The sequence below is a fragment of the Osmerus eperlanus genome, chromosome 3 (assembly GCF_963692335.1).
Source record: "Osmerus eperlanus chromosome 3, fOsmEpe2.1, whole genome shotgun sequence".
Lineage (NCBI taxonomy): Eukaryota > Metazoa > Chordata > Actinopteri > Osmeriformes > Osmeridae > Osmerus > Osmerus eperlanus.
In genome coordinates this window covers 12606494-12628804 of record NC_085020.1, presented here as the reverse complement: position 1 = coordinate 12628804, position 22311 = coordinate 12606494, and the positions used below count along the sequence as shown (strand labels likewise).

The 22311-nt window shown below is 42.1% G+C and overlaps 1 protein-coding gene across 1 annotated transcript in view; it reads left to right on the top strand.

Moving 5' to 3' along the window:
- si:dkeyp-118h9.7 (sacsin) overlaps positions 1–21200 on the top strand; it is a 38942-nt gene extending 17742 nt beyond the window's left edge. The window contains exons 5-8 of the mRNA XM_062457315.1: positions 12198–12344; positions 12455–13889; positions 13978–14066; positions 16538–21200. Coding sequence (XP_062313299.1) covers positions 12198–12344; positions 12455–13889; positions 13978–14066; positions 16538–21054 — 6188 coding nt within the window. The 3' untranslated portion in view covers positions 21055–21200. The remainder of the gene's footprint in view (positions 1–12197; positions 12345–12454; positions 13890–13977; positions 14067–16537) is intronic.
- Positions 21201–22311: the final 1111 nt, after the last annotated feature.

The following is a 22311-nucleotide window of genomic DNA, read 5'->3' as shown; positions in this document are numbered from 1 at the left end:
AAAGGGACTGACTCAGGCAATTCAGCCTTGTAGGCCTACTTGTTGGCCTTAAAATATGTGCAAGTATTGCCTACTGCTACTTACCGTTTTGAATTATGGTTTTATATTATTTTTTAATTTGCTCCCACGATCGTTTGCCACTGCCAGGGTTGCAACTAAAATAATACAGCAACAAAAGTTTAACGTTATGGAATGCACGCGTGTAATTATGGCAATTTGACACAACCTCCGTTTGGAGCTTGTGTCAAATTACGATGCCACGTGATTGATGACGTTCAATGCTTCAGACGTCACGAACTGGTTCAAAGTTGTGGCGCACTTCTAAAAAACAACAAACAAGTAACAAATCCTGTTCCTGAATAAGAACTTATAAATGTTATCAAATAAGACTGTTGCACAAACACATTCCCCCGAACCCCGTTATGGTACACTGCCTTTTCATATTGCACAAGCACATCCCCACTGTCCCAAGTATTCCCCTGATTCACAATACATATCACAAATGTAAGGAAAGAGACAGCTATATAAGCAGACTGGTCGTGTAGGCTATTACTCTGTATCAGCGGTCATTTAATACTTCCATACACTTAAGCATTCTACCGCCCTTATACTGTTTGCTGAACATTACAAAGTGTGGTGTAGAGTAGTTGAACATCACAGTAAAACATATTTAGTCGGGAAATGAACGAATCGTTCGTTTCCTCTAGCTACCACTACAGAGCCTATGCAGGTCACGTGAAAAATGATCCAAAGACTCGTAGAAAGACCGAGTCGGGAAATGAACGAATCGTTCCCTCTAGTGTTTCCTCTAGCTACCACTACAGAGCCTATGCAGGTCACGTGAAAAATGATCCAAAGACTCGTAGAAAGACCGAGTCGGGAAATTAACTAATAATTTCTGTTTACTTGGACGAGCCTATGCAACAGTCCCGATGCGCGGCCACGAGAAAATGAACGAATCAGTCTTTGAGAGGACTCGTTACTCCCGAGTCCTTGTAACTACTAGATTGGAAAGATCAGGGGGGTATTCGTCGTAGCTCGCTAAGCGGTTTAGCGAGCTATTTTCAGGCTAAGATAAAAAACGCCCCCCTTTTTGGTTCGTGGAAGCAACTTTCGATAAATCACCATAGTAACATCAATTAGCACTAACCTGCTCCAGAGCAGGCTAACGTAAGTGTAGCTGGATAAGCTTACCACACCCCCGGAAAATAACATGGCAGCTCCCTTTTTGAGAGACCCAGTTGACCAAGGAGCTATATTTTAGTTCGATTAGCTTTCCATACCAATAGAGTTCTTCGCGATTGCCAAGATCCTTTATTTCACACGGATGAGTTCTTGTTTGAGCGATATCGATTCAGCCGACAAGGACTCATTTATTTGCAAGAACTTCTCGGGCCGTACATTGCAAATATCACACGCCGCAGCAAGCTTTATGCTTTATTATGAGCTTATGCTGCTGTATGTGAATATGTAACGCTATGTTTTATGAAATGTCTTGTCTTATCTGTTGTGCCTGTGCTTTTTATATGTTTCACTGTGGGAGAGTGGGAAACGTCATATCGATTCCTTTTTATGTCTTGACATGTGAAGAAATTGACAATAAAGCTACTTGAAACTTTAACTCTGCTTCAGACTGCATAGCCTTGAGTTTTTTTGCGTCAGGTAGGCTATAGACTACATTTTTATACAGTATAGGCGATGCAGAAAACATTGGCAAAGCTGCAGCATGCGTTGCTGTAAGAAACGTGTACTTGGCGCTTAACCAGCTGATGAATCAATTCATCATATTCCCTGGCCATGTCCCAGTCAATGAAATCAAAGAGGGATTTACACATAGGCCTACATGCATATACACATATATAGTACATAATATAAGCGCAGTAGCCTACATATATCCTCATAATTGTCTATAAATTCGTATCAATTAGATACTCTTTGGCCTTGTTTTTATCTAGCCTACTTATTCTGAAAGAGTTGAGATCATTATTTTCGCTAGCAAGATCTCATTCGATTATTAATTTCCATTAAGCCTATACCAGCAGGCACATTTAAAGAAATGTGATCTGATTGATTGGGGTAATGAGGCACTTAAGATGAGCCTATACATTTCCCCAAAACTTTCGCATTTAGCTTATCGGCAATTTTTTGCCAAGCTGCTTGTCTTGCTCTGGCAGCGGTGGCGGTGTTTGACTTAAGGCCGATTTATACTTCTGCGTTTTTACGGAGACGGAGACAGGGAACGCCCTCTCCGTCAAGGAACGCCCTCTCCGTGCCCTCTCCGAGCCCCTCGGAGAGCTCTACGTGCACCTCCTGATTTTCCTCCGTCCGTCCGTCATTTTACGGATACCCCTTGGCTGTGATTGGTCAGTATTAAGAACCGCTTGCGTCAGGGGCGGGGCTGCCGTGATGGCCGTAATAAACAGGACGAACAGAATCCTTTGACCGCCATTGCTGTAAGTTTTTACAATTCATATTTCAGCTAAACAGTACATGTAAATCAGCATCTGAATTAAAATGTTACGAGAAATGGGCAGTGTAGTTGCTGAAAATGTGCATATTTTATTGATGAAACGGCTAATTTGTAAATTTGCTCCGACTTCTCGATAACCTAGGTAAATAAACACTCGACGACTTACAAAAAAACGTTGCGCCACCTACTCTTCTGGCGGTGAATTGTTTTCAGCACCCACAGCCTTCGGAGTACTATAAATTCAACCAATCCTTACGACTCCGTCCGTCCGTCTGTCCGTAACGGAGTCGGAGAAGTATAATTCGGCCTTTAGCCATGATAATATGCTTATTGTCTTCGTAGAGACTCATTATAATAGTTTGCTCGGATGGCGAGAATAGCCTATCACCGCTCTCTCTTTCGTCTTTTCCGCCATCATACCGTTAGAAAATCACGGTTTTGGTGATCGACCTTTCCTGCCTTTTGAAGTAGGACGTGCACGTGCAATTTCCCTGATAAGTTTAGCCTGATTGAAATTAACCACATGATTTGGATGCGGATCAGCCGTTGACGAACCGATATTTGCTGTTCTCACTCATCTCGCTAATGTTAACGGGCTAAAGGGACAATTGATTAACTTAGCTTCAACCCTTACGACGAACGGGGCCCTGGGTTGAGTTAGAGTTGATAACCGCCGTCGTGATACCACTTATCGTGATTGCGATTGTTACGCTTCGCGTAGCCGGGTAACTGAAAGTGATCCAGAGCATGTTGATCTTGATTCGTAGTACAGGCCCCAGGGGCCCGTTCTCCGTACGTCGCTTATTACATCCGAGATCAAATGACACATCCAAGAGGACATCATCTTGCTTATCATGATCTGGCTAATTCGGTTCTTTGAACACACTTGTTGTTTATGATTAGTATAGCTGGATTGGGTTATACGTTGGTCTAAAAGGGGGTATGTATCGATAGCAGAAACCTTGATCAGCAACGCTGCTATTGGCTGCTCACATAAGTCTATGGCTGCTCACCGTGGCCAAAATGAGCGCCCTGTTTTTTACGCAACAGAGCCAACAGAGCAACAGCTTGCTCGAAGGTTACTCCGAATTTGAAGATTTTATCAGAACGCCAGGGAACACCTCAAAGTCTGCAAAATCCAAGAAAGAGGGCTGGCAAAAAGTAGCAGACCAAATTAAATGTAGAGGAGTGACCACGCGTTTTATTGCTTATTACAGTAAGCTAGGCCTATGTTTTTTTTTATTTTCATACTTTCATATTTTCATTTATCATCTTTAATGTCATATGATGTGGTTTCAACAAACATTTATTATGTAAATGACATCCTCACAAAAAAACGATAGGCTATCCTCTCAAAAAGTATAGGCTAGCATATCGCGCTGTGCTTAAGGAGCCTATCTATCATGCAATGAGCAATTAATTCGGTTTCATGTTAAATTCTGCTAATTATTCTTGCACCTTCTACAACAGGTTCCTGTAGTAAAAACGGACAAGACATGTCTGTGACAGACTTCCTGTATCACCTCTGCTTGTAAAGCCTCAATCTAATCGTGTTTACATAAAATAAACCTGCTCCCGAGCAGGTTTAAGTTTATGGACCTGTTGCTATGACAGCAAGTCCAGGATGAGCTTCGAAGAACCGAACAATCCAAGATAATGACAAATCGTCAACAATCAAATCCAGCTGAGTTAGCAACGTACGAAGAACGGGCCCCAGTGCTGCACAGTCTAAGCTTATTGAGGTCTAGCTTGAAATAGCGTTGCCTGTTAGTGGAACGGAACTTTAGTGGAACGGCTTGAGGCTTAAGTCTAAGTTGACGTTTACCCAAGTGCGACTTATTCGTGTTAGCGCGACTTGCGTTATCGACGTTAATGGAACACCCCCCTGGAGATAGTGTACTATCGACAACAAGCAATGATAATAAACAACGTAATGATAATATTTCCATCCTAACCCATATGGTTTTCCAGTTGTAGCTTTATAACCTTTATATCCTATAACAATTGTGTTTGAATGAATGTGTTTTGAGAATTGTTACTGTAGTTTTATTCAAAAGGATTTACATTTAGCAGACGCTCTTATCCAGAGCGATTTACAGTAAGTACAGGGACATTCCCCCGAGGCAAGTAGGGTGAAGTGCCTTGCCCAAGGACACAACGTCAGTTGGCATGACCGGGAATCGAACTTACTAGCCCGATTCCCTCACCGCTCAGCCAACAGACTCCCAACAGGCCAACAGGATTTAGATAAAAAATAGTCAAAGACGGAATATCTTTAAAAGTCAAGGTGGCCTGATCCAGCAATGCAGCAGCAGTACACATAAGACACAAAACGCAAATCATTCATGGGATACAGTGGTGTAGTGGTAAAATTAGAGGTGGGTAAACTATGAATTTTATTATTTATTTATTTATTATTAAGTTTCATTAGGCCTATTTAGATGGAACCAGTAAGGTTGGCTTGTACCTGCATCATCGTATTTGAAAGCACGTTATTAGGCTAGCCGCTAGCGTTTGTCCCTGTCTTAATGCAATGTTGTGCGAACCAAAACAACGTTTACAAACGTGAATTGATCTTACTCTGTACTTGAGGCCTTTTGCGGGCATCTGTGGGAGTGGGAGCACTCGATGGTCTCTTCAAAAGTCGCCTGATATCCATGGCTAATTAATCCATTCCGAACAGGTAGGCTAATCTACAACGTGGTCCTGATTGGTGTCGCAGCCGCAACGCATTAATTGGAGGGTCACAGACATTACGGCGCAGATGAAATGATTCAGACTACAGCATTTATATGTTCAACAATATGAAATTTAGTTTTTGGTGTTTTAAAATTACACCAAATTTATTTCGGATTAAAGAGAGAGCGCAGAATAGGCGCAGGGAATTTAGAGGTGGATAAACGCAATTTCCGCAATTTAGAGGTGGATAAACGCAATTTCCCAATTTCGGGAGGTGCGTAAACGTCGTTTACGTGCGTTTAGCCCCCACTACATCCCTGGATACAGCACTTTATGTAGTCTAAATTATGACAATCCCCCACCCTCCATAATACAATTTCTCAATGTTTTCCCATACTTCATTCAGTGTCAGTCACCTTCTCAACGGGCCCGCCCTGTGTAGCCTACTCACTAAATCTCTCTCTACGGCTAGCTCGACCTGTCTCCCCAGTTCCCCTCTTCTCCCTTGTGGGACAGATTCTCTCACTTTGAGGAAGACCAGACACATGGCCTTGACCTCCCATTGAAACCTATTTCCTATCAAAATTTCACTTTTTGAAACTGCAACTTGCAAACGCTAGCTTTTGAAACAGTGCAAGTTGTGACGTCACAACTTGCAGCATCAACTTTGTCACGCCCCAAAATTTACATTTACCCGCCCTCTGGTTTTCTGGTCAAGGAACATAAACGGAGCTCGCATAGATCTCCGACACTTTCTTAGCTAACTGCACACTGCTCGGTACTTCCACAGGAATTACAAATGAGAAAGTTCATAAGTTTTCAAGATATTGAAAATGGAGCGCCGTAAATGCAGTGTTCCAGGCTGTACCGGGAATCCTAACACTTTTCACTATCTTCCCAAAGAACAAGACACTAGACAGGCATGGCTGATGTTTATCTATGGGAATATCCCTATTAAGTACGACGCTAAAGTATTCATTTGCTCGGACCATCACCGAGGACACTTTCGAAAACCTGGGACAATGTAAATCAGGATTTGCTATGAAGCTGTTGCTGAAAAGAGGTGCTGTTCCGACCTAAGGTTGATCACAACCGCAAGCTGTATGATGTTGTCGCTAACAGTTACTAGCAATGCTAACGTATCCTGCCTGTATCTAGCGCGGTAGAATGTGTGATGATTTAGTTTATTGACAATGGGGCTAACGTTATTTCTTGTTCCTGACTGTGTTTCATTCAAATAAATAACCTGTGTTGTCATGTAAATCTACAATTCAAGATGCATGTTTGTCCAGATCTATTTTGCAGCAAGATAGCTTGAGCTAACTGAAGCTGAGTTGAATCATGATAGTTTGTTTGGTAAGCTGTAGCTAGTGCTAACGTTACCCACCTAAGTCGATCCTGTTTGCTTGCACAGGGATCTTCTACGCTAGAGCTACGTTATAGACAAACATCTGCCATGCCCGTCGAGTCAATGTTAGCTAGACTCTAGCTCATCTGTTTTTTATTAACGCTGATTTGCAAGGAATGCAAGAACACCTAGATAGCTAAAACGCCTAGAGGCATGTAAACTAGTTTAGCTTGCTAACGCAAGAGCATAGGTAATGTGTGATGATTTAGTTTATTGGCAATGGGGCTAACGCGTTATTTCATGTTCCTGACTGTGTTTTATTCGAATAAATAACCCGTACATGTAAATCTACAATTCACGATGCATGTTTCCAGATCTTTGGCAGGTTATTTTTCATCTAGCTAACTGAAGCTGAGTTGAATCACGATATAGTTTGGTTGCTAAGCTGTAACGTTCTACCCACCTAAGTCGATCCAGTTTGCTTCGACAACAGAAGTGGAAACAACTAACGTAATCATTTCAAAGGATATCTAGTCAATCTGTTGAAAACAGTGTTGTGTAGACACAATAGATTTATTTGTATGTTTTTATTTCAAGTCTCCACCTTCGTTGTTTCAGTGAGTGTTGGCCGTGTTGCGTCTTTGCTCCACAGCTTCACTCGTTGTAAACCAACCAATCAGCGCGCAGCTCATCTATATATTCATGAGCATACCATAAAAGGAGAAAACCTAGCGTTTTTTCCCGGGAACATTTCAGAGGATGTATCAGGGGGCATAGAACAGCACCCGGGCCATTTTCAGCCCAACCAATGTTACATACCCTATTCGGAGACCTTAAGGAATAGTGTGAAATACCCCAAAAACCCAGTCAATGACCCCTTTAACGCTGATTTGCAAGGAATGCAAGAACAGCTAGATAGCAAAAACACCTAGACTGTAGGCATGTAAACTAGTTTAGCTTGCTAATGCAAGAGCATAGGTAGAATGTTCGATGATTTAGCCTAGTTTATTGGCAATGGGAATAAATAACCTGTGTTGTCATGTAAATCTACAATTCACAATGCATGTTTGTCCAGACCTTTGTCAGGTTATTTTTCATTTTATTTTTCAGCAAGAAGCTGAGTTGAATCACGATATAGTTTGGTTGCTTAACTGTAACGTTACCCATAGGGCTGTCCCCACTCAGTCGACTAGTCGATTTTCTGGTCGATATGTGAGAAATATTAATCTATCAAGCATTGCACAGTCAGTCGGTGAACAAGTTTAAGAAAGCTTTATTGCTTGCGGCCGGCCCACAAGGAGACAAAAACATCACACGCCATTGTGCTACAAGTTTGTCTGCTAGCATGTTGCGCTAGCTACCTATTTAAGCAGCCCCGCTCTTTACAGTCATTGGTTAAGACAAAGGCATGCAAATGTCCCATGGCTCTTCTTCATTGGCTCCCTTGCATAGACCTGGCGCGCGTGTGTGCGTGCGTGAATGCGTGTTTACGACATCAACCCTGATTGAGACACAACTACAGGATCTCCGGTCCTGGGGTCGTAAACTCCTTCACATAGGTGTCAACCAGGGGCGTAGCCACGTGGTGGCCAGGGGGGGCCACGGCCACCATTGGTCAGAGAATGGCCACCCTGCCAGCCCCCCCCCCCCAACCTCACAAAAACAAAAGTTTTTTTTTTTTGTTTTACCTTCCTGGACAGAAACGGTATAAAGCTGAAATAAATGCATTAGTATTTTTTTTATAAAGTCGTCTTATATTGGCATTTGTCACTTATGCTACAAGCCCCATATTCGCAACATGTTGGGCCACACCCCCATCAACAGCGCAAGACACAAACCAACGTACCTGCATTCTGACAGCGCTTCAATGGAGACTAGCAGCTAACCACTGGATACCGTTAGAAAACTGCTGCTCTGAGTGATGCAGTGTGTGAGTTTTAAAATAGTAGTTTTTGACAATCAAGTGCCACCCCAAATAAAAGACTGGCCAGAGCTGGCCCCCCCAGAAATAATGTCCTGGCTACGCCCCTGGTGTCAACAAATGGTCACCAGACCTTGCGTCTCCACCTATAGACCAATTATCACCCTACGTCACACCACTGTCAAGCATGCTCAACTGCGCATGTCGGCTGCAAAAGACGAACTTCTCCCAGGTATAATCAGTCCCCTAGGATTTCGCGGGCCTTTTTTGTGATAGTTGCGGGCTAAAATTCCTGATTTCGCGGGAGCTTTTCCAAAAAGTTGCGATGAAAGTTGCTGTGTTTTTTAGGTGTTTGTTGCGATGAAATTGCGGGAGCAAGTGAAATTTGCGATAAAAAGTTGCGAATTTCCCTCTTTGTAATTTTAATTGAGTTATTGGTTGAAAATTAAATAATTAACAAACATTCATCAAAGAATAAAACCATTGAGAAATGGTCCCCTAAATAACCTTACCAACATGCCAATTTTCATAATATCCCATTTTTAATCCTTATCCAACCAGGATTTACATTCGCATGCATTGAAGGGAGGAAAGGAATCTCCCTTTTTTTAACAAAAAAGATTGAAATCTCTATCTGTCTGCAATACCGCTCTCGGCCTCCAATCAACTCGGCGCTCTCACGCTTGCCAGGCATAGACAGTAGAAGAAAGCACACGCAGTAATTGACTGGTTGGGCAACCCTGGATACAGGACTGTTAACGGTATGTTTTTCGCCTGGAAGTCTCTAGAAATCTGGCACCTTATTGAACAAAATTAAAAAGAGTGAAAGAGTTCACAGACACCAGAATGAACGCGTTCACAGTATCGTTCATCAGGCAGTAATACAGTACGTTCAGTTCACATTCACCAAAATTATCAACGAGTTCATGAACTTTTGTTCAATGAATGCGTTCAGGCGCAACACTGGATTTAACCCCTACTGGAGAGAGTTGTGGGAGACGACAATGATTGGTCAAAGTTGTGGGAAAATTGCGGTGATTGGTTAAAATTGCAACGTCGCGCTGAATTCGCGGGGAATCGTTGAATTCGCGTGAATTGGTGCGATTGCAACAGCGCGAATTCCTGGAGGGTCTGTATAATACACTTGGAGTGTAGATCAGGTCATCATATATCTCTGGCCACTGGATTTCAGAGCTTGACATTAACTTTTTGAGGCACTTGTCCTTTGGACAAGTACATTTACATTTCATTTGTCCATGCACAAAAGTCACTTGACCCCCCATACCTTTAAATAGCCTGACCAAGTGATAGGGAAAAACTAGCCTGGCTAACGGAGGTCACTTTCTCAGGCAAATGACGAATGAAACAGGCTCGGTTAAAGAAATCCGAGATGCTGGCTATCTTCAGCAGGCTCGTATCTACAAAAGGCAGTCCTCCCTGACGTTTTTACTGTAGAATGGAGTGAACGGGCAAAACTAGGCTGGCTCGAGCTAAACTAGCCTGGCTAACGAAGGTCGTTTTCTCAGGCAAATGAATGAAACAGGCTTGGTTAAAGAAATCCGAGATTCTGGCTATCTTCAGCAGGCTTGTATCTACAAAAGGCAGTCCTCCCTGACGTTTATAGTGTAGAATGGAGTGAAATACAACATTGTGCACACTGCCAGTGAGCGACCCGAGTCTGACTGAGGCTAACGACGTCAAAACAGTGTAACGGGGACGCAGTCTCACTCAGAATCAGATTGCCAGTTTTACACAAATCACAAAAATAATGGGACCAGCTGGCTAAAAGCAGAATTCCCATATCTCTTTAAAGCTGCCCTGCTCGACTTTTTAGGTGTAGAATTGACTGTAAAACTGTAAAATTATGAACTTTGTGGCATGGCTGCCGCATAAGACTATGCGGTCTACCGGGCGACATTCTCACTCAAATTTCAAGACTTTCGTAACCCAAATCAAAATTCTGATGTGACAGATCAATGGGGAATCGCTTTTTCTCTTAAAGGCTGTCCTCCTTGACCTTATTGGTCTTTTTAAATCGAACTATTTGTATAATCCGTGTACTTCTCTAGCCATTATAAAGGCTATCCTGTCCCGGTTTTCTGCAGCCACATTGCGCGCGCATCCCAAATGTTTACAAACAAATAATTGGTCTATAGTCCTTGTCACACAGTATCTTAAAACAACCACAACCCCCTCTTCTAAGTCCTCAACCCCAAGATAAGGGTCCTGTATGTTTACCCAGAGTTCAGATTTGGGGTTAGGCCTCTCTTTGCACCCAAGGAATACTGAACACAGAATCATTCTTATACAGGATAAATGTGTTACATCTTCAATTTTTCCAACAATATGCTCTTGGTCGACTAAGATTTTTTTAGTCAAGCTGCCGTATGGCAGCGTGAGATCTGATTCCCGCTTGTGTCATCATTGGTGACTTAACTAAATGTTCTACAGAAATTGTAGATTATATTATTTAAGACAAATAAAGTAACTCTAAAAATATATAATTTAAAAGAAAAGGTGTTACTGTTTTCCCTTTCGTTAATCTGCGCTTTGTTTTGGTTTGGTATTTTGCACACGGCACGAGCACAATTGGCCGCCGAACTACAAACTCTGCCATAGCCTACTTTGTCGGTGTTATTAGTCAAAATAGCAAATAAATCTGTGGTATGGCAGCATTTCATTAAAGTACATTTACATTTACAAAGTACCGGGTGACTCGAAAAACGTTAAATGAAAACTCTGCCAACAACGGTTTATTTTTCATAGTTCGACGTCGAATATGATGTAGCCTACCACCTGAAAAACTTAAGTTGGCCTAGCCCTACTTCGCTCATGCTAACGCGCTGGGTTAAAAAATGAATATGCCTATTATAAGAATCACATCCAAATCGAATGACATTATCTTCTCCGGCCAAGACAACAAAATCTTTCTCTGTTGCACCGTATGCTGCAAGTTTTCAGGCAGTGATAAGCGCGCTCTGATGATTTGCATGTTAAACAAACAATATTTTTAATTTGTAGTACATTGTAAGAGATACTAAATACCATCGGCATTCAGTTACAACAGGACTGGTGATACGAGTCTTATTATTAGTAGGCTATTAGCGGCTGAATCTGCAATGTCCAGCAGCCATTGAGTCAGATCGTGAAAATGTTTGTACGTTTTTTTTGTGTGGAAAAAAAAGCGTTTCAAATTTAGATTAGTCGATTTTCAGACGTTTTAGTCGAGTCTTGGTCGACCAAAGAAAATCTTAGTCAGGGACAGCCCTAGTTACCCACCTAAGTCGATCCTGTTTGCTTCGACAAACAGAAGTGGAAACAACTAACGTTATCATTTCAACTGATATCTAGTCAATCAATGTTGAAAACAGTGTTGTGTAGACACAATAGATTTATTTGCACGTTTTTATTTCAAGTCTCCACCTTCGATGTTTCAGTGAGTGCTGTTGGCTGTATATTCATGAGCATACCATAAAAGGAGAAAACCTAGCGTTTTTTTCCCGGGACAATTTCACAGGAAGCACCAGGGGGCATAGAACAGCGCCCGGGCCATTTTCAGCCCAACCAATGTTACATACCCTATTCGGAGACCTTAAGGAATAGTGTGAAATACCCCAAAAACCCAGTCAATGACCCCTTTAAGTGCATTTAATTTTGGCTAAGTTCACAAAAACAAATATCTGGAAAAAATAAGCCATCATGCTAAGCAAAGCAGCTCACACCACGATCAAATTGAAACTGATAACACTTTAGATATTACTCACTTAATTTTTTAACAGGACCTGCACTGTATGCCTTCAACAATGCTGTCTTTACTGAGGATGACTGGCATGGCATTCAAGCTACAGGCAGGAGTGTCAAGCGCGATGACCCAAACAAAGTTGGGAGGTTTGGGATTGGATTCAACTCGATTTACCACATAACAGGTTAAACATGACATATTACTATACACATTGCATGCTGAGGCGATTGATAAACCATGTGAATACCCTATCCCATGAAACATACAATAAACCACATGTTATCTCATTTTTAGATGTTCCATGCATATTCAGTTCCGAGTGCTTGGGGTTACTGGATCCCCAAGAGAAGATACATGATCGAAGACCAGGCTTTCTGTGGTCCCTGGTTGATAAGGAAGATCAAGGCACATTAATGAATGCGCAGTTCCAACCCTTTCAAGATATTGTCAAACTGCTCACCGGCAAGAGTTGGGAGAATGTCATTATGGAAGATCAAAACTTTAATGGGACACTCTTCAGATTCCCCCTTCGCAGTGAAGCTTCAGAGATTTCCGATAATTTGTACAACACTGATAAAGTTGTTCAGCTTTTTGACAGCTTCATAGCTGATGCTGACATAAGTCCTCTGTTCCTGAGAAATGTGTCCTCATTGTCCTTGATGCATATAGACATGAATGACTCCATCAACATCAGGCTGAAAGTGACCTCCTACAGCCCTTCAACAGGTCTGGGTTTGATGTCTGGTGCAGAATTAAATTTTGAAAGTTCAACATGCTTCAAAGTTATAACTTCAAAAGACCAAGAGCAGACAAAGACAACGAGGTGGCTTGTGACAACATGTTGTATGAAAGAGGGAAATGTAACAAAGTTGGACTTACTTGCAAAGAAGCTATGTTTTCGGCCTCAGGTTGATTTAGCATTCCAGTGTGGTCAAGACAGTGTCCCAACTGATGGTAGACTGAGCTGCTTTCTGCCTCTTCCAAATAATGAATCCAACAAGACAGGTCTCCCAGTTTATGTGAATGCCTGCTTTGGCCTCACAGACAACAGAAGACACATCAAGTGGCAAGAGGAAGACCAGAAGTATGATGAAGCTGCCATGTGGAATGAGCTATTGATAGAAGAAGTCCTCCCGTTAGCATACCTAACTATTATCCAGGACGCCATCAACTTATCCAAGGGCTCATTATCTGATCTTTCTGCCTTCTATGTGTATGGTCTTTGGCCAAATGTCTCTCAGACTGGACATAAAGAGAAGTGGCATAAAGTTGCAGTGGATGTCCTAAAACGGCTTTTTGGAGCAAACATCCCAATCTTGTCCCTTGCTGCAGATGAAATACAGTTTGTCTCTCCCTCAGAGGCTGTATGCCCATCCTATAATGCTATGGCACCTGAAATAATGGCTGCTGTGACAAGGACTATGATCTTCTTTGGGGAGAAGCTTGTAACCTTTCCAGAGCACGTCTCAAGAGCGATTCAATTAGCTTTTCCAGACCCTGATGGACTGAAATGGGTGACTCCAGACTTTGTTCGAGATGTTCTCCACAGAGATGCAGAGTTAAACCTATCCAAAGAGGACAAACTCTGTCTTCTGGAGTACATCTTGAGTGATGGGAATTACCATGACCTTTTGGGTCTTAAGTTGCTTCCTCTCAGTGATGGAACTTTCAAATCCTTCACAAACAAAAAAGACGACTTTGTGCTGATAGACAACAACACTTTTCAAAGGTAAGTCCTTTTCTTGTCAGTCTTGTGGGATTGTGATCCTCTGATCCAATAGTTTTTTCCTCTAAAAATACGTTTATTTCCGGTCCAGGGTGCTGCTGCCAGGATACCAAACCAAATTTATTCCTCAAGATCTGAGCCCCACCAGCGTTGAACATCTAAGGAAACTAGCAACAAGAAGTAAGAATTTCAGAGTGCGTCAAGGCACTGTTACATTCTAGGTAGATTTACTTATAGATTATATACAACCCCAATTCCCCAAAACTTGGGACGTTGTGTAAAATAAAATAAAAAACAGAATACAATGGTTTACAAATCTCATAAACCCATTATGTTATTCACAATAGAACATCTAAAACATGTCAAATGTTTAAACTGATGAAATGTACAATTTTAAGGAAAAAAATAAGCAATTTGAATTTGATGGTAGCAACACGAGGGAGTCAGGTGACTGAGCGGTTAGAGAATCGGGCTAGTAATCAGAAGGTCGCTGGTTCGATTCTTGGCCGTGCCAAATTACGTTGTGTCCTTGGGCAAGGCACTTCACACTTCGCCTGGCTCTGCCCTCCTACGTACTTCCGCTCAATTTTGATTTTGCTTCTGTACTTGGTCTGGCCATGAGGTAAGTAAGTCAGATGTCTCCGGTTAATTTTCTACCGGCCAATCAGCGAACAGAGGGAATGGCTGTCGTGCACTAGTTTGTGTTGTAGTTCCGTAATGGCGGTGGTGAAAGATGCGAGCGAAGCCATTCAGTCCGTTGTGGCAACGCTGCCGAATATCCATAAGCTAAAGCCAGAGCAAGAACAAGTTTTGCTGAGTTTTGTTGGTGGCCATGATGTTGTGGCCCTCCTCCCCACGGGGTTCGGGAACAGTTTGATTTTCCAGCTACGGCAGCTAGCTCTATTACAGTAGTGGTGAAGGAATTGGCTAAGGCGAATGCTAGCGATTGGTTATGACAGATCAGAGTGGCTCTGGGCAGATCCAATAGTTAATAGTAAACTTCAACAGAGTACCCGCCTACAAGGAAGTCAACGCTTGACAATGGAGCGAGGCCAGACTCTCTGTACAAATGAAATGTACGAGAGTCTGGTTAGGACCAGGCTACTTCACCCTACCTGCCTCGGGGGAATGTCCCTGTACTTACTGTAAGTCGCTCTGGATAAGAGCATCTGCTAAATGACTAAATGTAAACACGTCTCAAAACAGTTGGGACGGGGGCAATAAAAGACTGGAAAAAGTATGTGTTACTAAAAAAAACAGCTGGAGGAACATTTTGCAACTAACTAGGTTAATTGCAAACAGGTCAGTAACATGATTGGGTGTAAAAAAAAAAACTTAGAGAGGCAGAGTCTCTCAGAAGTAATGATGAAGAGGTTCACCAATCTGCGAAAACCTGCATCTACATATTATGGAACCATTTCAGAATAATGTTCCTCATCTTAAAATTGTGAAGACTTTGAATATATCATCATCTACAGTACATAATATAATACAATTATTCAGAGAATCTGGAGAAATCTCTGTGTAAGGGACAAGGGGGAAAATAAATTCTGCATGCCTGTGATCTTCAGGCACTCAGGCGACACTGCATAAAAAAACAGGTATGATTCTGTAATGGAAATCATTGCATGGGCTCAGAAACACCCTCCAGAACTCATTGTCTGTGAAAACAGTTTGCCGTGCCATCCACAAATGCAGGTTAAAGCTCAATCATGCAAAGAAGCCACATGTGAACATGATCCAGAAACACTGCCATTTTCTCTGGGCTTAAGCTCATTTAAAATGAGCAACATGCCAAAGTGGGAAAACTGTTCTGTGGTCAGACAAATTGAAATTATTTTTGGAAACCTTGGACGCTGCGTACTCCAGACTAAAGAGGAGAGGGACCAACCGGTTTGTTATCGGAGCTCTGTTCAAAAACCTGCTTTTTCTGATGGTATGGGGGTGCATTAGTGCCTAGTGCTCAGCTTGCACATCTGGAAAGGCAACATCAATGCTGAAAGGTATATACAGGTTTTAGAGCAACATTGCATTTGCTTGCATCCAGGCGTCATCTTTTTCAGGGAAGGCCTTGCATATTTTAGGAAGACAATGTTAAACCACATCCTGCATCTGTTACAACTGCATGGCTTCGTAATAGAAGAGTCCGGGTGCTGAACTGGCCTGCCTGCAGTCCAGTCCTTTCACTAGTTAAAACCATTTGGTGGATCATGAAACGAAAAATATGACAAAGAAGACCCAGGATCGTTGAGCAGCAAGAATCCTGTATCAGACACAAAAGGGACAACAGTCCTCTCCCACAACTACAGCAACTGGTTTCCTCAGTTCCCAGACAGATACAGACTGTTGTTAAAAGAAGAGGGGATGCTACACAGTGGTGAACATGGCCTTGTCCCAACCTTTTTGAGACGTGTTGCTGCCATCAAATTCAAAATGACCTTATTTTTTCCTTAAAATTGTACATTTCATCAGTTTAAACATTTGACATGTTGTATGTTCTAATGTGAATAACATAATGGGTTTATAAGATTTGTTAATCATTGTATTCTGTTTTTTATTTTATTTTACACAACGTCCCAACTTTTCTGGAATTGGGGTTATATATGCTTTCGCTTTAAGACACTATATTTATACTATGTTCATTTTTTCAGATTTATTCACTGTATGCAACCTGGATGCAGCGTTAGTCGCTGAATTGGCCATTAGTAATGTACCAAAGGAATGGAAAGAGACAGATGGGCATGTTACCTGGGCACTAAGGAATGCTCAGCATCCACCCCTGAAGTGGCTCCAAGAGTTCTGGAAATTTCTTGACTCTAATTTTGACGAGCTACGGCACTTCATTGGCATGCCATTAATACCCATTGAGTCCTTGCGGGATGGAAGCCATTCAAAACAACTTGCCAGACTACAACAAAAGCCAACTCTGCTTTTCAAGAATAGTAAGCAAGACACCCTGTCAGACCATGTTGCAGAAGTAATAAGGAAGGTTGGGGGTACAGTTGTAAATCGAGATGAATTTCTTCAGCACCAAGACCTTGAATCGTATGTGTTACCACCAAGCCCAAAGAGTACTTTGCAGGTGCTCATGAACTTGGATGCCCAAAAGGTCATCAAGGGACTCCAGTCAGCTTCTCATACTGAAAAGGAAGAACTAAAACACTATCTCTCTTCACTTGGTAACCTCTCAGTCTCAGAACAAAAACTTGTCTCACAATTGCCTCTCTTCCGCTCAATGGCTGACGATTATGTTGCTGCACAATCAAAGCAGGCTGCAGTGTTAAGTTCACTTCCAAAGATCCCATCTGATCTTCCCATGCCTGATGCAGTTGTGCAGTGTGTCACAGAGGCTGATCGCCGACTTCTATGCTTGCTTAAAGTTGATCTCTTAGATTCAGCTCAAGTGTCCATTTGTTTAGTTGATAGCATTAAGATGAATTACAGGAAACAAGAGACAGAGAGGATAATGACCTGGATCTTACAAAATGGCAGTTTCCTTTTCTCTCAGAATGAGGACTTGTACAGGAGATGTGCGGATTTGAGCTTCATTGAAATAGAAAGAGGAGAGCGGAAGAAGGCATCTGGCTTTTTCGATCCAGGAAACAAAAAGTTTGAAATCCTTTTTGATGCAGATTTTTTCCCACCACAAGTGTTCACACAGACTCCAGAGATGATCAAGAGCTTAAAGTGCCTTGGATTGCTGGCCCAAGAAAGGGATATCACTCCTAGCAATGTTTTGCATGTTACCACTCAGATTGAGAAATTGCATGTTCACTCACCACAAGAGGCTGGCAAAAAATCAGATACTCTCTTGAGACTGCTGAATGATAATGATCTGCTGTCTAAGTTCTCTGCAAAGCAGCTTCACCAACTCTCACAACTGCAATGGATCCCATGTGCAAATGCAGGCGCAATGCTAGGCAACAGCAAGGGAAGCACAAAAACAAGTTTTTTTTTCAAGCCAGAAGAAGTAAGAGATGCAAAGTATGAAAACATTGTGGGCAATGTCATGCCTCTCACAGGAGTCTTCAAAGAGACAGTGAGCAGGCAACTTGGACTTCTGTGCCTGCCTCCTGCTGAAAAGGTATTGGACAATTTGTCAATTTGTGATCCACATGGTGTGCAATTCAAGATTACATTGCATAGCACTTACAAATTCATGCAAGACCACATGTTAGACTTCATAAAAGTCATGTTGAGCTGTAAACCTTGGCTATGGATCCACAACCAATTTGTATTTCCCAGAGATGTAGTTTTGACCTACCCACCTGATCTGGATCTGACCTCCTACATAGGGAAAGTGCCAGAGGAGTTTCTCCCTTACAAGAGGTTGTTAACCAAATTTGGAGTGAGGTCATGCCTTTCAGAAAAGGAAATAGGGGACATCCTAACCAACATCAAACATTCCATTGATGAGAGGCAGCCACCTTTTGGAAACCCCTCCGAGCTGAAATTGTCCATAGCCATTCTGAAATGGATGAAGAAGGTGAGTAGGGCTGTCAGTGACGATACCCCTGTGCCAGTGATGGAAGAGGGTCAAAGATTTACCTTGAAACCACTGTCCATGGCCTTGTTTTGTGATGTGAGCAGGGATGGTTTGGATGATCTAGAGAAGGACCAAGAGGAGTTCTATGTCATCCATGAGGACATTTCAAGAGAGACTGCGGAGTGGCTCAAGATACCACTCCTTAGCACCCGGATCCTCAGTCCAGAACACATTGGGATAGAACAGTGTGGGCAGTCAGAACCAATAACACTGAGGATTAAGAACATTCTCAAAGAATATGATGAGGACAACGACATTTTCAAAGAGCTCATCCAAAATGCTGAAGATGCTGGGGCGAAGACCTGTAAGTTTATGGTGGATTTCAGAAAACATAAAGATCCTCCTGAAAGTCTAATATCCCCTGGAATGAGCCTTTGCAATGGACCTTGTCTTTGGGCATTCAATGATGAGCTCTTCACAGACAATGATTGGAGAAATATTACCAGAGTTGGATCTGCATCAAAGGAAAACCAGGTAGAAAAAATAGGGAAATTTGGACTTGGATTCAATACTGTGTATCATTTGACTGACATTCCTTCCATTCTCAGTGGTAATAAGCTTTTGATACTTGATCCAAATGTGACCCACCTGGAAAAGCACATAAAAGGCGATGCAAATCCTGGAATAAAACTTGACCTGTCTCGACAACAGGTTCTGTACAGATTTTCTAATCAATTCAAACCCTACAAGCGCATTTTCGATTGTAATCTGTCCAAGGAAAGCACTCAGACATTTTACCCTGGGACTCTCATCAAGTTACCTTTTCGAACACAAGAAGAAGCACTCAAATCAGAGATTTGCTCAAATGTGTATGACAGAAGTGACATAATCACATTTCAACAGGACTTTACCAATAACTCACAAACCCATTTGCTCTTTCTGAAGAACATAAACACCGTATCTCTACAAAACCTTCCCAACAATGCCTCAACTCCTCCTGAAGATGGCCAGACAGAGACACTGTTCACAATCTCCAAGAAAATTGTGGAAGTGATTCCAGTTGGCAACACTCAACAAGCAAAACAAAGTAAGGCTCTGGCAACCTTGAGGAAACATGGTACAAAATGCAAACAAGTCATTAATTACGATAACGTCAACATTGCTGAAATAACTCAACAACATTGTAGAGGATCAGATGTACAATTCTGTCTTTTATATAACTGCTTTGGGACACATCAATCTTTACAAATGGCCCAGAGAGAAAATAATCAGACCAAATTCTCTTTGCCAATTGCTGGTATAGCTGTACCCTTAAGCCGCGAAAAACAAACTGGCAAATGGGTGAAGTCTGAAACTAAACTTGTCGGCCAGGCCTTTTGCTTCCTTCCTCTTCCCATTGACACAGGCCTCCCTGTGAATGTGAATGGAACATTTGCTGTGACTTCTAATCGCAAAGGTCTCTGGGAGAGTGGAGTGAAAAATGAGTGGAACAGAGCTCTGCTCGAGGATGCTGGTACCATGGCATACGTAAACGTACTCCAAGTGCTGAAGAACATGGCACAAAGTGGAACATTGCAAAGTTACGATTACTACACATTTTGGCCCAACGAAGAGAAAGTGAGCAAAGCCTTCAAACCATTGGTGGATGCCTTTTATTCCGTCATCGCACAACCACACCATGGCGAAACTCTCGAGCTCCTAAGTGATGGGAGAACATGGTTCTCAATGGATAAGGCAAGATTTTTACACACAGACATTGAAGAAAATAAAGTTGTTGGAAAACTTGCAACAGAGGTGTGTCAAGAGAATTCCAAGGCACCGTCATCCTGTCATGTTGTTCCTCTACCAGGGTGGGTGAGACAAAGTTTCTTAAAAGCAGGCTTTGATAAGATTCTGCTGGAAAGAACTATGAATTGGGAAGAGTTTTACCAACAACTGGTGTTCAACAACTTGAGCACGATGGATCCAAAGAGTAGGGATGCTCTTGTTCTGCACGCAATTGATCTGAATAACTGTGTAGTTGACAATCTACTAAGGAGCTATCCATGCATCCCTACACAGACAGATGGACAACTACAGTTCATCCAAAAACTTGTGAACCCATCAGGGAAAGTGGGCAGTTTGTTTGAACCAGAGGAGGGGCGTTTTCTTGGTGGCACCAAAAATGACTATTGTTCTCCCAAACGAATTCAGCGTTTATTAGAACTGGGGATGCTGAGTGACAGTCTTCCTTTGAAGGAGATCACAGAAAGAGTGAGGATCACTACTGGTATTTGGCACAAAAACCAGGAGAAGGCATACAAGCACCTTCAGTGTATCCTGGAGTTGATGAGGATACACTGCAACATGCAAGATGAAAAAGATTCACCATTCTGGGACACATTGAGGAACACAGCATTCATTCCAGCATTTCATCCAGTAAATACCAATGAAGAAAGTGACATAATGGTGACACTCCAGAAGCCCATGGATGTTTACACTGACAAGTGTCGCCATCTAGTCAACCTGACAAAATGTGTTGTTGACCATTCACTTCTTAAAATACACAGCGATGATGTAGTCCTCCAGAAGTTGAGAATTTGCGTAAGTCCACCACTTAACATTGTACTTCAACAACTAAATAAAGCAACCTGTGTACCACCAAATTTTGATAAAAAAAGTGCTCTTCAATATAGCTCATGAGTGCTACAAATTTCTGAATCAGTGGCTGTGCGACAATCAGAGGGACAGCCCACTAATTTCTCAACTGGCACACTCTTTCCCCTTTATTCTAGCCGAAGACAAGTTTGTACATGTGACATCTGTAGCAGAATGTGGAGAATTTGATGCTAAACCTTATCTTCATATCCTTCCACATGCCTTTGTCAATTTTAATGAGCTGTGGAAATGTGTAGGCATCAGCAAGCAGTTCACAGTAAAACAGTTCAACAATGTTCTTAATAAATTGTCTACTCAATACGGACACAGATCACTTTCCAAAAGTGACCTTCAAATTTGTTTCACAATAATTGTAAGGGGATTATATTCAACCAAAGAAACTAAACAAAGTGCTTGCCTCATACCTGATCAAAACGGTGTTTTGCAAACAGCAAACAATCTCTACTACAATGACAGCCCCTGGATTCCTGTTTCAGGCATCACTTTATGCCATGAAAATATCCCTCGTGTCATGGCTCTCTATTTTGGAGCAAACACAACAAGAAATCACACATTGGAAGATCATTTGGTGGAAGACTTCTCACCATATGCCACAGAGTTCGGGCAACACGAAGAACTGACAGTCCGTATCAAAAACATAATTGCTGCTTATCCATCAAAGAAGGATATCCTGAAAGAGCTCATCCAAAATGCTGATGATGCAGAGGCAACAGAAATTCACTTTGTGTGGGACAAGAGAAGGCACAGTAGCAAAAAAACCTTTGGAAACAGATGGAATCCTCTGCAAGGCCCTGCACTGTGTGTGTACAACAACAAGGTTTTTACTGACGCAGATATGAAAGGCATTCAACAGCTTGGGGAAGGTGGAAAGCACAGCATTCCAGGAAAAACAGGAAAATACGGACTCGGATTCAACTCAGTTTACCATCTGACTGATTGCCCTTCGATTATAACGGGTGACAAATGGCTCTGTATATCAGATCCTGGTCGGAAATATATTGAAGGCAAAAAACTACCTGGCTGCAAGTTTGACCTAAGAAGTGAATTTAAGGAAATGTTCAGCGATGTTTACCAAACATTTCTTCCAGACACGTTTGACCTTGAAAACGGTACAATGTTCCGATTGCCTTTCAGGATGGGTGCTAATGCAAATGTCTCAAAAATATCACAACAGGGAGTCACTGATGAAGACATTCAGGAGCTCTGCTCAGCTCTGTCAGAAGATCCTGAGGGGCTCATTCTCTTCCTGAAGAACATTGGCAAAATACAGTTTCATGAAAT